Below are 17,386 nucleotides of genomic sequence, written 5' to 3'. Positions count from 1 at the left end.
CAGAAGTGTATGTGTCACTTATAAACTAAGGAATAAGACACTTTTTTTGTTCCAGATACAATTTCCATGTTTTCTTTAGTTTGTTTTGGCGTCATACCATGATTTACACAGACCTTAATAACTGCCCTCTGCTCCAACAACGTCGTGCTCCTCTCTGGTGACACACCCCTGTCTCCATTAACATCTCGAAATAGTAGCGACGCTTGTTTTTTTAAATGTTCTATAAACGATATGAAGGAACGTTGCTGTCAATTTCATATTTTAAAGAAGTAGCCAAAATAAGGACAATTTTTAAGTATTTCAAAATGATAAATATAACTTGTTTTTGAGCTGCGGCGTTCGAACGGTATAGGGTTGCTATGGCGATACATATAATGAACAAAATGAGTTTTGTTTTTAAAAAATCACAATATATTTGAATAGTATTAAATTCTTCTCCTAAATAGCAAAAAATCTTTATAATATCTTGATTAATTATTAAGTTATTAATAGTGTCCATGAATATATTGATCAACCCTCGTATACTGTAGAGATAAATGCCTTGACATTATATATCCCGTGTTACCGTTAAAAAAGAAGTCATGGGTCCGCAATGGCTGTTCTCTCTGCATCCTTTCACATGAAATTAAGTGTAAGATCTATGTAAAAACTTATAATAGCGTAAACATATGCTAATCACAGATAATAAAGTGTTCTCAATGGATTAACTTGACATAGTTTGACAGTTTAACGTACAGATGTAGATATGCACTTGGTTTCAGAATAAAAACCCTTTTGAGAGGTTTGTAGAACTCAAATTTGATTGGCTGTAACAATTTTTTAACGAAGATGTCTCGATTCTAAAACCGTCATTTTTCTTTCCTTTTCTTTTTTCTTTTTATTTTATTCATTTTTTGTGAACCACTGACAACTGATCAGTGTCAAAGATCCTGACAATATTCTGAACAAAATTTTATATGCTAACAATTGTCCCGTGTCTGGTTCTCACACTCGCATTTTCCCGGCTTTTCCCCTTATTACATATTGATAATAGCCAATGTTCCGATTGTGTTTCCAAGCCAATGAAAAGCAAGTTCGTGTCCAGTTTGGAACTCGTTCATGTTTCTTTATATATTCTGGGACAAAACAAAAATAAAACAACAACAACAACAACAAACATTTTTGTCCCAGATATATTTTACTATCATTTTTAGTCCATGAAAAAGATCCAGTAATGATCGAATTAAGTTGAAAGAACATGACTTTTAAGTATAGGTTAGAGTGCATATTGGGTGTTCTTCGTAAATAAGAATTTACGAAGAACATCCAATATGCACTCTAACCGGCTTAGTGCTCCGCCCAATTTTTTTCCGCCCAACACACTGCGTGACGTCACACGATAGCCTAAATGTGTATAACCATATTTGGAAGAGGTAGCGGTACACATTTTCGGGTCACGTGTTTTGCATAGCTTATTCCCGCATTCTGTCTAGGTAAATCAGACAATATCACGGTGCATATCCATATCGGTACCCTCTTTGCGAAATATTCTCAAACGGTACCCTCTTTGAACATACACAGGTCATTCTCTGCTAAAAACAAATCAGCGATGGATAACAATGCAGTAAAAATTCATTGTAATAAGAAAAGGAGGTATGACCACGGAACGCTAGAATGTTTTATTTATGTGCTGATTTGTCATGTGCCCGATTTTCAAGTACGGCAACTTCACAATAAGCTACAAAATGTCGACATGTCTTGCCTCGCCCGTCACCTCGACATATTTTTCGGGCTGAAATGAACCTGTAGCTTGATTATATATGCAGCATACATATTTATTATGTTCATATACATATCATCTTCGGACAAATGGCAGTATATTGTCAAAAATAAATGTAAAATTAATAAAAACACCCTACTTTCGGTTTTGCAGCGGCACGGGCTGTAATATTTACATAAAAAATAAGAAATATTACATACATACTTTGTTGGAATAAGTGAACTTTTTATTTGGAAATTATAAAATGATACTGGTTCCGTAAGTTATAAAACAGTTTTACTGTTATTTCGCCTGTTTTCATTTAAATGAACCTCTTTTTTTAATTCTATGCCGTAGTGACGATATACATGTGCGTGTACGGAAAAACATGCATAAATATTGATTAGTAGGAGTAAACTTCAAGATCTCTGCACATGCGTATATTTCACTTTAGCGCTTTTCGAAACTTAGCTCCGCCCACTTGCGTTTTATAATATAAAACGTCCAGTTTATATAAAATCTGTTCTATTAAGATTTGAAACCTGAAAATTTGAAAAATCCTCGTCGGTGATTGGCTTAAAAAAATTGGCGAGCACTAAATTAAATTAAATACATTTTGCTTGCATAACACACATATTTTCATTGTCACCGTACGCATACACGTATCGAACATTCAACAGTTTACCATTGGTTATGCACACAGTAATTAAAACCATATTGAAATGTAAAATAAACTATAAAACTATCGAATTACTTAATGTATTGTGCCTGATTGTTCATTAAGTTTCTTTCATTTTTCATTATTTCTTTTTATAGAATGTCAATGAGCTAGGGTAGATTGCAATCGAACTTGTGTTTGTTCTTACACTGTGAAGGGTTTTCAATTCATTTAACATTCAATAGTTTGTAGAACACTTTATTAAAACTTTCCCTGACATTCTTATTTTTATCAATTTCTACGGATGTATGTGACTTTATAATGAACAAAAAATGTGAAGGTGCCTGATAAATATGTATCGATTTCTTGATTTAAAAAAAGAAAGACTGAACTGGATTTAATTCATCTGTATGTAAATCTTTTTAACTTTCCAAAACAATAAGTGTTACATGGTTGGAATGTAAGAACGAAATGCCATTGTACTAGTATCTGGTAACTAAGAAGACATTAACGGACCGGAAGGAAAATTAATGTATCATTTGAGAAAAATAAATGGTTGGATAAATTTCTATGAATGCGGAAAAAAAAACATCTAGAGATACGGGTGATTATAGTAAAAATGAAACAAAAATCGTAACTATTAAAAAAGTGAGGGTGTAAAGTGGAATAGAGTATGTGTATGCTATTGTAGCAACAGCCAACTTTGAATATAGCATTTATGAAATAAAAAGTAAAGATAAACAGCTACCTGTAAAATAGCAATGACTTTGTTCGAAGCTCGTGCAGTTTCGGCTCATTCTGGGTTTCCGAAAAGAGAAATAGAAATTCAGCAACTGTTTCGTGAACGCTCAGATTCGCTACCGGAAGCACGTAACTTCCGGCGTATTCGCCGTGCACTTGACCTAGATTCAGACCTTGATGTCCAATCCCGAGACGAAAATGCATTTTTCAGGTCCGTTGAGGCCAGACAGTGGAAATCAAAGCGTGTTACGCATAAACAATTAGAGAGAGCAAAGCAAGGACCCGACGGAGAGGTGTTGCTTATATCCACAGAGCCAATTGGCTCCCCCTCGGCTGAACGGGATATAGCAAGCTCCCCAACAGCTTTAACCAATGTCCCGTGGACAAATTGGACGCGGTGGAATTATAAACGCAGTAAGTTTTGAATGTAACAAATTTTTACCAGTGTGCAAGTGAAGGAAAAAGATGATGTTTTTTTTTAGTATTTTCTCATAGATGAGATAAACTTTTTATTATCGCGACTTCTGATTTAGATATTTGTCTTCATTATCCCAAGTCATGATCATAAACATCGCTGATATTTTATTCAATAAGAAAAACTATTATGTCAGTTTGAGCTATACGCAAGTTTGGTGTACTACTGTTATAGTGCTTAAGGTTTATTTATTCGGCATTTAATGGTGCAGATTTTCCGCCAATCAGACAATAATTGACTTCGAGTGTATATGGGTTATCTTTGCCCCTTTAAAATACTTAAATATCAAATTTCTTGGTCAATGTTTTGTTTTGTTTCAGCATTTTCTTTCAACAATAAATCAAGATATTGCTGTTAAACTAATAAGTATTCACTGAAAATATTCCCTTCAATTTTAAACATTTCTCCGATGTCATAACTTTTGGTCAGTGCAAAAGACCCATAACTTTAGTATGACATATTTTTATCAAATTATATCCCATTGTTAACTAAAAAAACATACACGACTCCTTTAACTGTCAAGCACCGAGAATAGTAAAGCTTTATGTCCCTATCCACGATAAATATCTGCTTTCAACCTGGACAAAACCATGATCAGACAGCGCAGATTCGGCGGCTTGACTGCGCTGGTCACATGGGCAGTCAGAATGATAACTATGGGGGTTTTTACACCAATTTACGACACGTTGTTATTAAAGACACTTGAAATATTTTTATCGGCCGCCAACGATGTCTAAATTAATGCTAACCACAGTAGTACGTTTATCTATTAGTCTCTATATCGATACCTTTATTAATATATTGTAAGAATCAATCAATAATAGGGGGTATATTAAATAAAACAAAAGACGTATACCAATGTGCATGTATATAGTAACTCTATGGCTACATTATAGTATGGCGATAAACATTATGTATACTTCGATATTTTGGAATTTTAAAGTTTAAATATGTCGTGTTAAAGGAAAAATAAAGAATGGATTTTAAATATCTTTTTGAAAAAGAAAAACTGGAGATAGAATCTCGGAGACATACTAGTACAAGATATACGTTTTCTCGAGGGATTACAACACGATGTATGTATATATTTATTTTTAAAGACAATATTATGAAGAAATATCAATCAATTGATCGATCGATCGATCGATCGATCAATCAATCAATCAATCAATCAACCAGTCAGTCATTCATTCATTCATTCATTCATTCACTCACTCACTCATTCAATCAATCAATCAATCCATCAATCAACCAATCAGTTCAAAGGGGAGCGGTGACCTAATTGTTATTTTTGTGTCCAATTGTATCCCTCAACACATTCTGAGTCGTGTTTACGAGCTCTGTCTTGGTCTCCAATGACAAATGCGCCGTTTACTTCATAAAATGACGACGACAACAACAACAACAACAATAATAATAATGATGATGATGATGATAAAAAAGACTTGATTTTAAGAGGCTTGTTACTTACAAGGCAAACATGTTACATAATAAAGCTTCCTTAATTATTTTTAGACTAATCTGATTAATCAATCATTCGGATCAATCATTATTCCAATCAGTAGTTTTATACTTTCGTTCGTCTGTCCGTTCGTCAATTCCAGTATTTGTCAATGTTACATTTGTCAATGTTAATGTCAAACTACTAATCAATGCGTATGTTAATGTTCCATTCAGATAGACATTCGGGTGACAGTTTTGTCAGTGGAAGTATCAAGGTCAAGATGGTAATCTAGTTTTCGTTGAATAGCACTAATTGCAACTTTATTATAGGAAGAAGCGAAGGTCTTTTCACTTAAGGTGTAATTCTATCCTGCCATTTAATGTACCTGAATTATTTGAATGTTGTATTAAAATAATGATTTTAATTTTATAAGTTATAAATTGTATGGACTAGATCAAAGTTTGTCAACAGAAGCTCTACGGTTTTCGGCAAATGTTGTAATACAGCCCATAGTCAAACAAAACCTTATCCGAAAATCAACATTTACAGAATAAATCTGGACGTTTTAATCTTAAGGATATACATATAATTGTGATTAAATGGAAAGTTTGCCAGATTACAATAATATGGATAGGATTAACTTGAAAATTATGTAAAATTGTGTCCAGGTTTATCTCAAATTTAAATATGGATAGTTGCTCTATGACGGGGTATAAGCACTTAGAATTCTGAAGTTTTTCAGTGTTTTATCATATGCTTTAATCAGTTCGTTTACAATACATCAGTAGACAAACTTGGACATGTGACAGTGTCTTGCATATACAATATTTATAAATAAAAGGAACATTTTTTATTATTTTATCTTATTCCTTGGCTGTTGTAAGAGATTTAAATGAAACAGTGCGGTTTGCTTTGGATAAACAAAATGTAATAGTAAATGGTTCGAATGTGTATGGGATATGTGCATTAATTTGATTAAGTGATCCTGGTTTTAATAAAAGTCAGTCATTACTGGTTAGGATAAAATTAAGTTAGGATAATGCATTCTGCACCAGCAGGCACAACTAAAATACGATTTTCTCAGTCGACGGTGAGAAAATCCGAGAGTAAGGAAAACGAAATCGACGGTAAGATTTCTTTGAAATGATACATGTACATGTATAGATCTAATAAAAACCCGACCAAATTGTCTTATTTTATAAGTTAAAATTTATTAAGTGACTTATAATCGTAAACCCTACATTGTATAAACCGATTCCATATTAGGAAAAAATGAGGCAATTCAAGGTGAATTATTTAGCATCTAACGTAAACGCGTCATTTAAATAAATAGAGGATATTCAAGTTTTTTTCTACAAATACATGATTTATTTTCATCGAGTGGTATGAAAATAAATATTTCATGAATGGTGATAGGTCATAGTGAAATATGATAATTTTCATGCCAGAAGATGAAAATAAATCATGTATTTACAGAAAATCTTGAATTTTCTGTTTATAATATACATTTGTCTCTTCTTGACATTATAATTTGAAAGATTTTCCCTTAAATTTTTGTATGCTGGCAGAATTTGAAAGAAAGTAGTCAAGCAAGACACCAGTGAAAATACGGAAAATATGTTTCACTGCAGTGAAAAATAAATTTTTACAGTGAAAATACGGAAAATGACAATAAGCATTTTATTTCATCAATATTTGTCAATATTTCATTAGAAGTATATAATAAACTAGTCTGTACAATTAGTAAGTGTCATTGCTTATTTAACAAATAAATTTGTAGGTTTATTGCACGGTGTCGTTACTCGACTCATTAGAACCTAGTAATATTAGATATTCCAGGAAAGAAGTTGTATCCAATATCTAGTGATGTATTAAACCAATAATATGAATATTATATTTTCCTGAAAAATCAATGTATATTAGATCTAGCTTCGATTCGTAATTTTAATTATGTTAACTTTAGTTATTTGGATATTAGTCATTCTATCAATTTATGAGATAATACATGAGTTTCATGTTAGCCATTTGTAAACTTGTGTGGATTTTCGTTGGAATATTGTAGATCTTGTTTTGTTCACATTAATGCTCATAACTTTTAACCGTGGAAAATGAATTTACTTTTTAAATGCGATATGTTAATTATCCTTTAATTCGTATTGTTTAATGTTATTCCAAACTGTATCGATCTATTAATTCTGTTAAGAAACGAGAAATACCTTATCCGCCATGAATGATTCATTTTCATAGTGCTTGCTTGATTCACTATACTTTAAATTATTCAATCATTCTATTTTGAAGAAATTTGTCAGATACATTAAAGTTACTTTGATGTTTTAAATTGTCCTGTTATTTTCTTTTGACAAGACATTGTGACAAAAAAACATAAATGTTCCAACAAATAAGAAATAACATTAAATATAACTGTACTGTACCCCCTATCTTTGACAGAATATCACAACTTCTGTGTACTCTGTATTCTTATAGAAACATTCCAGAGATAAAAGGAGACAACCACTTAATAAATATTATGTCTTTGAAATGTTGAACTCAAAATTCGGCTCACATACTTAACATGTTCAAAATGCTGTTTTTCCCCACTCCTATAGATAAAACATATACAAACTCAATTTCTTTCCCCTGTACTGTAAATAAATCTACAACATTTTATTCTGACATTTATTTACATGACACTCAGAAATACTTTTTTTAAACCTGCAATTTTCTTTACTTTTTTTCCAACAACTCATGCCTTTTAAAGTGAGAAAATTTCAGCAAAGTTACCTAGTCAAAATGTTCTTACATGCCAAAGCTAGATTCTGAGATATTTTTGTTCTGGGGCAGAATTTTGCTTCTTGTAGAGGGGACATATTGTCCATACACAAAATTGTACAATATCTCATTACATAGTACAATTAGTTGGGACTACAAAGATACCATAAGAAAAATTGGTAAAATTTAAAGACCTTGTTATGACTAATATTTTTAATTGTTATGTACAATTTTAGTTTGTTATATTTCTTTTTATTATAAAAAAACATATTTTATGCCTGAAAGTTCAGCTGGTTGTTGGTAATCTTCACAATTATTGATACAATTTAAGAATAAAGTGTGTAATTTTAGCATTTTGGAAATCATCTGTCCAATATTCATCTTCAATGTTATGCAAGAGAAAAAAAAATGACTGAAAAATTTAAGATGTGAGTTTTTATTTGATACTTGTGTGTAATAAGTTTGGCAAACATATTCCATGTAAGCGATTAGTGTTGTGTCTAATCTGTATATGATTCTATAAAGTTGTATAAAACAGGCTTTAAAAGCTTACAGCTACTTCAACTTTGCTATATATCAGATAATACATTAAAGCTGTTCTCAGATAAGCTGAATAATAAATTGAATTAACTTTTTAAGTGCTTGTATCGATTATCACAAACTTGAATATCACCAGTATACTGCAAGGCTAATTTGCCTCTTTTAAGCAGTTTGCTTTGAGTAGACCTGATAATGTCAGCTGATCATTTTTTATTTTATTTTAGTTCTTTTAATGTTTTATAATTTTGGCCAAGCTTTCCTTTAACTTCAGTTAAGACACATGTATAAAAACTGAGCAAGTGCATAACAAAATAAATCTAGTGGGTACAGTTCACAATGTTTTTTTTTTTTAATTTTGTTTAAAACAAGTTGGGCTTTCTGAAGGGGAAAACCTTAAAGCAAATCCCAACAACTATGAATGAAATTTACCCATACATTTTGTAAAATTTTCAATTTTTATTCAATCTAACATACATTGTACATAGCAGAGGCTATCTATAGGGACCACTTTTTGTCTTTCAGTCAATTAGAATCAAATAGTTGATATAAGTCAGCTGCTTTAAAGCCATGGTTCAGGCAAAGAAAGTGCACAGGGCATTTCAGGGGAAAATATAGCATTTTTAGGGGAAAACATACCTATTTTGGTCTTTATTCGGCTGTAAAATATGGGGGAAAAATCACAGGTGAACTTAATCTTGTGTAATTTTATTAAAACTTATTTGTTTTATATTGTTTATATTTGCAGCTCTAGAGATCACTGGTGAGAATTTAGAAGATTTGTTGGCATATGATGACCTCTTCCTCGACTATTTTAATGCATTTCTTGCACTGCCAGTAAGTATTAAACCTATATGTATGCTAGATATAAAAAATACCATAGTGACCTGTTAAGGTGTAGAGCCAGGCCAGCCCCTACATCCTTGCAGTCTGACCTAACTCTGTACTGCTGTCTGATTACATTTAGTATTTATAAACTATTTATAAAGTTTGAACAATTGCTTAAAATTCAAAGCAAAGCAAATTCATTACAAAAGAAAAGCCTTGACAGGGTTACATAATTGTAAATAATTAGAAGTAATTCCTGTTGTAATTTATTGTCCATGGTATGACCCAGGAAGGCAATAACTTATTGTTTTTCCCAGGTGTGTCTCCTAAAGAAATATGTTAACATATACTTTTAATTGTAAAGCTGTAACCATTTAAACCATGTACCACGCTGTAAACCATTTGAGCCGCGTCATGACAAAGCCAACATAATGGGTTTGCGACCAGCATGGATCCAGACCAGCCTGAGCATCCGAGCAGTCTGATCAGGATCCATGCTGTTCGCTATCAAGTGCTCTACTTGCTATAGACTTTGAAAGCGAACAGCATGGATCCTGATTAGACTGCGCGGCCATGGTCTCATTTAATGTTGAAGAAATGGCCTCTTTGAAATGAGTGGTTAAGGTCACTGACCGTTGACTCAACTACCTCCTCACCTCTGTGGGTTTGAATCTGACCAGGAAGATTTAATTCTTCCATTACAGCTTGGCTATTGAAGATTTATGGTTTTATTAGTTCTTAATTTGTGTAATGGATTTGTCCTGCTTGAATTTGGAACAGTCCATGCAATGTTTATGAGTTTTCAATGTCAAAATACATGTACAAAAAGTAAGCTATGTACAGTATAGAGCCTGGTCAGAGGGCACAAATGCCTGGCATTATACTGATGGCAAAGGCTAATCACTTTCAGGTTAAGCAGCTTGAAGAATAGGAGGGTTATTAACAATGAATTGTTGTGGAAACAAATATGTTAATTCACACAACACGTCTTTCATTTCATTGCAAAAAGAGTCAATAATGAGAGTGTTTACTTTTCCTGATTATTTTTACAAATTATTCAAACATTTCTAATTCCTTTTAGGATCTTGTTCAGAAATGGATCAATCATTAGTTTAACTAACTAGTTTAAGGTGACATAAATAACATATTTGAGCAGTGCATTGGTCTTTTCATACCTCTAGCTAAAATAATATATTAAGATGTTTATATTTTTGATTGACATTTATATTATAAACCAATTAAAGTACATGTATATACATATTTGTCGTAATTTTATATATACACGGTGTACATTTGACCTAAAATACTTGATATCGTGTGTATCGATCAATAATGTATTACAGTTAAGTTCATTCATTCTGATATTGTAAGAAATACAAAGTATTGAACTGTCTTATAGGTTTACATGTATGTATATTAAGAATTAATATGTGATCGTCTATATTAAATAATAAATTAACATTAACTTTTAATTTAATGGAATCAATTGAATCTGCTTATACTACCAGTGCAGTACAAGATAAGGCATGCCTGATCTGCTCCCTTACATTCAGTCAGAATATATTTTGAAACTTTCCCTTAAAATGATGAATGATTTTGTCCAGATTTTAAGATGAACAATTCCATTTAAGATATTTAGCATGGTAATGTTAATAAATTAACAAAAGAATTAAATACACTTTCCTCTTCTTGTGTAAACTTTGTTTCCCAATTCATTATTCTTATATATTTATTGAATTTACGGAAAGATTTGTACGTAAAGAAGTAAATATTTTTATTCTACAAATAGTGAAGTAAACTTTGTAAACCATTATGATTTTAAGAAGGGAAAAACTATGTTTAACTTTTCTTACTTACTTTTCTTTCTTAAACTGAATGGCAGACTTGCCACTTAAGAGTTAACGTAAATATTTGTAGACTTTGCCGTGGCGTTTTGAAAAGATCTAGCTACGTTATTAAACTAGTCACCAACTGTAGAGTTCAATTTTTTACCTATGAATGTAAAAATACTTTAGTAATTTAAACTGGCTGATAATTTAATGATTGGCAAATGTTAAAGTGTTTGTGTTCAATGTATGTATACTTGAACTAAAACCCTAAGTACTTTATTGTAGATTATTTTATATATCTTTAGATATTGTTCAACAACTCTTGTCAAAGATAAATGCAAAAATTAAAGATTTACTATCTTATTATGATAGTAAACCTAAAGTTATCAATACAAAATTTTCATGTCTCTTAAAAATCAATCTAACCTGTGAGAACTGGATTAAAATGTTGATTTTTTTATTGACTTTTTAAGATTTATTATAACTTTTTATTGCTGGGATTTTTTCTTGTAAGAATGACCTGACATTATATAGTTGTACTAAAAATGTGAGAAATTTTGTCGTAAAAATTTTGTTTCATCCAATAAACAATTTATTATGGCCTTATTCAATAGTTTGTTAGTTATTAAATGTCCAAAACTAAATACAAAATTAATGTATTAGTCAAGTTGTCAAGTGGTTAGTTGATGTACATGTTAGAAACATGAGTGGCAATATTGTGAAATAACCTGTGTAATTTTTTTTTTAAACTAAATATTCAGTAGTTTTATATCTAACAGCCTATCCTGTTCATGCATGTTATTATAGGAACTCTGTTGACGAAATTATCAGAATATAATAACTGTGAATAAGATGAACTTGAAAGCTCAGAACTACAAGACGTAGTCATTGCATATGCGCCAACATGATAAACTGAAAACTTTTTAATCTCTGAATATTTGAAATACAGTTCAGAAACAGATGTTCAACTTTTTCAATGATAATGACTTTCTTAGCTTTCATTTTTTGTGCAAGAAAACTTTAATTTTATACTACAATTCAGAATCGGTTGATTTACAACTTACTTTCAACTGTGTTACAGGTATTTCCACAAGTGTTACGTTACAACCGGCTAACAGGTGCCTTTGAAGAAGTTATATTAGACGACAGTAGTCGACCTACGTCAAAATATGACGGTAATTCAAGTCTACCATACGGTGTCACAGATGAGGAGAGGGATGCTATGTTACAATGGGCAAGAAAAGAAAGATTACCACTTTTCCTTAGGTACCAACATACGCTTTTCCATGTTTTAAAATTAGTCGTCAGTAGTCCTAATATGTTAGTGCTGTGCAGAAATATTACCATTAACAGTTACCATCAAGCACTGTACCGGCAGCAAGTTTAAGGTTCTTACATCCTATACTTTATACAATGTATCCACTTCCTGTAAAGCTTAAGTTGCAGAAGCCAAAACTTTATTTGAAGTACTATATCTTCACTGTGACTACAGTAATATTTTCATTTGTCTATTTTGCAACACTTACTTTAGAGTCAGAAAAGCTAAGAAAAAATATTAATTTCGACATGGATCTTAATGTAATATAAATCTCTGATTTCAACAACTTCTACTCACTATGAGTATTACCAGTACTTTTATTATCTTTCATTTTGAATCTGTGTTTTCCAAACTTTATTAAACTTTCCTAAAACAGTTTCTCTAATATTTTATTCTTAACTTTGTATGTTGTTTTTTCAGCACACAATTGTTTAGAGAATTCAAGTTATGTAAATTATTGCTACGACCATTAGATGATAGATATTGCTCAAGGTCGTGGTTCAACACAAAATAACGTCGGATTATACCGTCAAATCAAGAGAGTTAATGTATAGTCTAAGTAACAGTGCGGACAATAGTGCTAATGATGTAGATGATGAAGATTTTAATTTTGAAGGACATTTTAATGCCTCACAGTTGTTTAAATACCAGAGACCTGGTAGTCGTGCGTTAAGTGTTCCAGCACCTATATGCTATGGATATGGTGAGATTTTAATACCTATTTCAACAGAATAAGGCAGTAAAATTAGAATGCACATATACATTTATGATTTAATAAATGGTTTTAATTAAAGTTTGCATGTTACATTAAAATTAAATTATGCTAAAATATCAGTGAGTATTAAAAAGTGTTAACATAGAAGTAACTGACTGTTCTGATTTTATACCATGTTACAATGAGTACTTTATGACAAAATGGATTTGTGGATAAATGAAGTGTTTATATGAACTTGAAAATGTATTTCATAGTGTTCATTTATTGTATTTATGCTACATTTCTGTCAGTTAAATAGTTATACTATGGGCCTTGAATATTTCATTAACTTTGTTAATCTGTGCAACTTTTTTTTTTGAAAGCAAACCCAGAAACAAGTTTCAAGTACAAATTTAATGCAATAATCATATTCCTGTATTGTTATAACTCTTTATTTCAATATAGTTCTGAGTGTTTAATTTTGTTATAGCTGCAACATTAAAAGTTTACAAATTGATTCTAATTGTTATAAAAGTTTACAAATTTATAATAATTGTTATAAAAGTTTACAAATTTATTATAATTGTTATAAAAGTTTACAAATTTATTATAATTGTTATAAAAGTTAACACATTTATTATAATTGTTATAAAAGTTTACAAATTTATTATTATTGTTATAAAAGTTTACAAATTGGTTATAATTATAATAGATCCATATTATGATGAGGAACAAAGAGGAAGTACAACAACACATACACACGACACCTCTAAAACAGCTTCCATTAAATATAAATCTAAGTAAGTTACAGATTTTATTAATCTTTTTTTTTTTTTTTTTTTTTTATAATGTACAGAAATGAGACAAAAATATTGTTGCTTTGGAGATTTCGTCCAGAAAACAAATTCTTTGAAGATTGAGCTCAGAAATATTTTAAAACATTCAATTTGTCTGGTAGCTGGTACATTTTCTAGATATATTAAGAAGCTTGAGGCTCCTGTTTAACTTAATTTAATATGGGGTAATGTCAGTTATTATATCTCAAAATGGAAAATAAATAAATTATTTAACAATGATCATCATTATGTTACCTAAGTGTATCACTGTATATTATGTTATTACAGGAGGGATCGTGATGAAAATATGCCCGACCCTAATGATTTACAGTATAACACTACAGAAGATGATAATGCACCATTTCCAAGGGAGAGCACTGTTACATTTGATCCAGAAACTGGTGGGTTTCTTCTTATAATTTTCACTGTATAGTACTTTTTTATCAAAATAATGATTATTTGTAACATTTTATAAGTCATTCATTCTAAAAGAAGGTGACATACGATTTGTTATAGTCACTGACTTTCAATCACTTGCTTTCACTACTGTGGGTTTGAATCCCCTCCCTCAAGGGACTTAATGGAATCTTTCATGTGAGAAAGCTCTCTAACTAGCTTACAGAAGGTCAGTGGTTCTACTTAGGTGCCAGCTCGTGCCTGAAATGATTCATGGAGGGGGCACAGTATGATCTTTACAGTGTCTATGTGACTCAAAGGTACATATAATCATTTCCTTATAACTTACCACAACATCTTTGTTTAAGAAATGAATTTCTTTTAATTGCTTTTGAAATTTACTTTACATATTACCATTGTTTGTTCCTTCCAAAATATTCTTTGATGTTTTCACTTTACAGTAGTGTTATCAAATCAAAATAACATTGGTCCAGTCATACAAGTTTGTAAGTTGTGTTGTTATTGTTATTACAGCTGATCCAGAGAGTAAGTCATTACATAGTCACAGCAGACGGTCATCTAGAATGAGCCGGCGGTCAAAACGTGCGCCACAATCTGATGCTGAAGCTGCCTTCCTTAGACATGCAAGGTAACAGGGCTAATATAATTAATTTGACCCAATAGCCAGCTGGCAGCAACTAAATATACACAAGCCATCAGTGCAGACCACATCTGTGCCATTTCAATTTCCTTCTGTTTCTATTCCAGTTATTTCCTTATTTAATTCCTAAAAAAATACAAAACTGGTTTGACGCAGAATTAAAGATGACAAAGTCCCATTGGAGATATTAAGTGTTGAACAAGGTTAAATGTTAGAAGCAGGGTAGCAATCATTACATCAATGCATATTAGTAAACATTTTTGGTCAAAGTTCTGCTCATCTCTGAAAATCACATTGCAAACTTATTGTATGATATTATTTGTGCCCCCACTTTAGTGGCAAGGCATTTAGATTTTATCCTTGTCCTCCGTTCTCTTTTGTCGCACGTTAACTCAAAAAGATATTTGACCTAAGATTCAAGAAACTTTACAGGATAGTTGATCAGCATGTGTAGTTGTGCAACGCTGGGTATTTCGTCTGGATATTTTTAGTATTTTTAGAGTTACTTGCCCTTGGACTTTTAGTAAAATTTTGCAATTTTCAACTTGTGGTAGCATGTAACCTCAAAAAGGATTTGACATAGAGTCATTAAACTTACCTGAGGTTGCTCAGTATATTTAGTTTTGCACCTGGGTTTGCTTTGTGGATATTTTTTATCCCAGTATGTGGTAAGTTATTCCCTGACTTAGTAATAACGTTTCATTATTTGGTATTTGTCCTTGATGGCTGAGTTAGAATCAACCAACTTACGGAATATGATCCTCATCACTAAATTAATTATCAGGGAAAAATGATCACAAACCCCCCCCCCCCCCCCCCCCTCAACTGTGAAGCATGCACCTGGGACTTTGCAATTGGAATTTTTTTTCAGTTTGTTAGAGTATTGCCTTGACTACCAGTTATATGAGTTGCAATTTCAACTGTGTTCATCAAGCTCTAAAAGTATTTTGACTTGTAGCCTGAAAAGTTTCAAGAATGTCTGGTCAGCATTGTACTATGCACTCTTGGGTTGCTTGTGATTTATCAGTATTTGTAAAGTCTTGCCCTTTACTTAGTAAAAGATTTTTAGTTTTCAAAAAATTTTTGACCTAGAGTCATAAGACTGACAGAACAGTGGAGCGGTGGGGGCACCCGTTCTATATGGACACATTTCTAGTTTCAACCTAAAATTTACTAGTTTGTTATCATCAGTATCAAATGAAATAACTCCAAAACGTTTTTAATTTTTTTAGCAATTAAAGATTTAAAGTTTCTATATTCAAACAGCTGATTTTCTGACTGTTTATAAATACATGTATAAGAAATAAATAGGTATATTGTTAAGAAAAACTAAATTTATTTTCAGGGCATTATCTGCACCTATAAATTATGATGATTACATGCGTCACCCATATCGTGACTTTGACATGATGTTTGGTGAAGATGAGCCGGAACCCGATGGCAATGTTTATGTTACATTTGAGGATGAGGGAACCAGCGAGGCTCAGACTGAGACAGATGTTAAAAATCTTGAAGGTCGACTTAAAATGACCTTTCAACAACTCAAGGAACATATACTAGGATCAGTAAGTAGATGTTTAAAACTTATGAAGTTCAGTTCATGAACCTAGAACCGAGAGATGGCCTAGTGGTAAATGTCTCTCAACCTAGGGTAAATGGGTTTGAGCCTTACTTACATCACAATCATGGTTCTACATTAGACACCAGTACTGGTTAGTTGCTGGAAGAAGACTTAAGATATGGTTCAAATAATAGTTTTAAGCTGTAATCATAATTAAACTGTTAACACTGGCTCTCAGTTTGACTGTTCTTTATACTGAATGGTAAAATAGAAAAAGACATGGAATACATCTTTATTTTCCATCCATTAAAAGTCTAATATGGCATATATAAAATTTTGTCATATATTGTCACATTTTTTATCTAGTACAATGTATATTATGTAGCGTTTAGCTGAAATACCAGTTTTGTTGCTCTTTGTTTAACTGAGTCTTATAGATTCAATAAAATACTATAATGGTAAAGAAACATGTTAAATGAATGATCAAGATTCCAAATATTTACTAGCAACTTCTTCTAGAGCTTATCTGTCATGATGCTACACAAATTTTTAACTGTAAATTATTTGTATTGTACTTTGAATATGAGCCTGATTAGAATTCTGTAGTTTGCCGTAACAATCTTAATATAATTATGACATCTTATTGTAGTATTTCGGCATGGAAAATTTCAAGGAGTTTTTATCTGGTACTGCCGGGAAAGAGCTGGTCAACTTCTGGCTTGACTGTGAGTTCTTTAAGGATGTAATGGAGAAATATGATGAAGTAGCAATCATGGACACCAGAAATAGACTTTTTAGGTACATATTACGTTTGAAATACTCTGAAAATAACAGAATAAAGCAACCTGGTTTAACATCAAACATATGTCATCAAATAAGTTTAATCCAATGTGACAGTTTT

The 17,386-nt window shown here is 31.6% G+C and overlaps 1 protein-coding gene across 1 annotated transcript in view; it reads left to right on the top strand.

The window, feature by feature from the left end:
* Window positions 1-2,897: 2,897 nt before the first annotated feature.
* The window catches only part of LOC132713733 (uncharacterized), a gene marked incomplete at its 3' end in the record, with an annotated part of 39,673 nt that continues 25,184 nt past the window's right edge, over window positions 2,898-17,386 (top strand). Inside the window, 10 exon segments of the mRNA XM_060696414.1 lie at window positions 2,898-3,551; window positions 9,111-9,199; window positions 12,101-12,285; window positions 12,758-12,848; window positions 12,851-13,040; window positions 13,744-13,831; window positions 14,156-14,268; window positions 14,798-14,912; window positions 16,270-16,489; window positions 17,135-17,283. Of these exon segments, the coding sequence (XP_060552397.1) occupies window positions 3,158-3,551; window positions 9,111-9,199; window positions 12,101-12,285; window positions 12,758-12,848; window positions 12,851-13,040; window positions 13,744-13,831; window positions 14,156-14,268; window positions 14,798-14,912; window positions 16,270-16,489; window positions 17,135-17,283 (1,634 nt within the window).

This window comes from Ruditapes philippinarum, unplaced genomic scaffold (assembly GCF_026571515.1).
Source record: "Ruditapes philippinarum isolate M1 unplaced genomic scaffold, ASM2657151v2 ctg635_1_1_1_1, whole genome shotgun sequence".
Lineage (NCBI taxonomy): Eukaryota > Metazoa > Mollusca > Bivalvia > Venerida > Veneridae > Ruditapes > Ruditapes philippinarum.
This window is presented reverse-complemented; position numbering and strand designations above follow the sequence as displayed.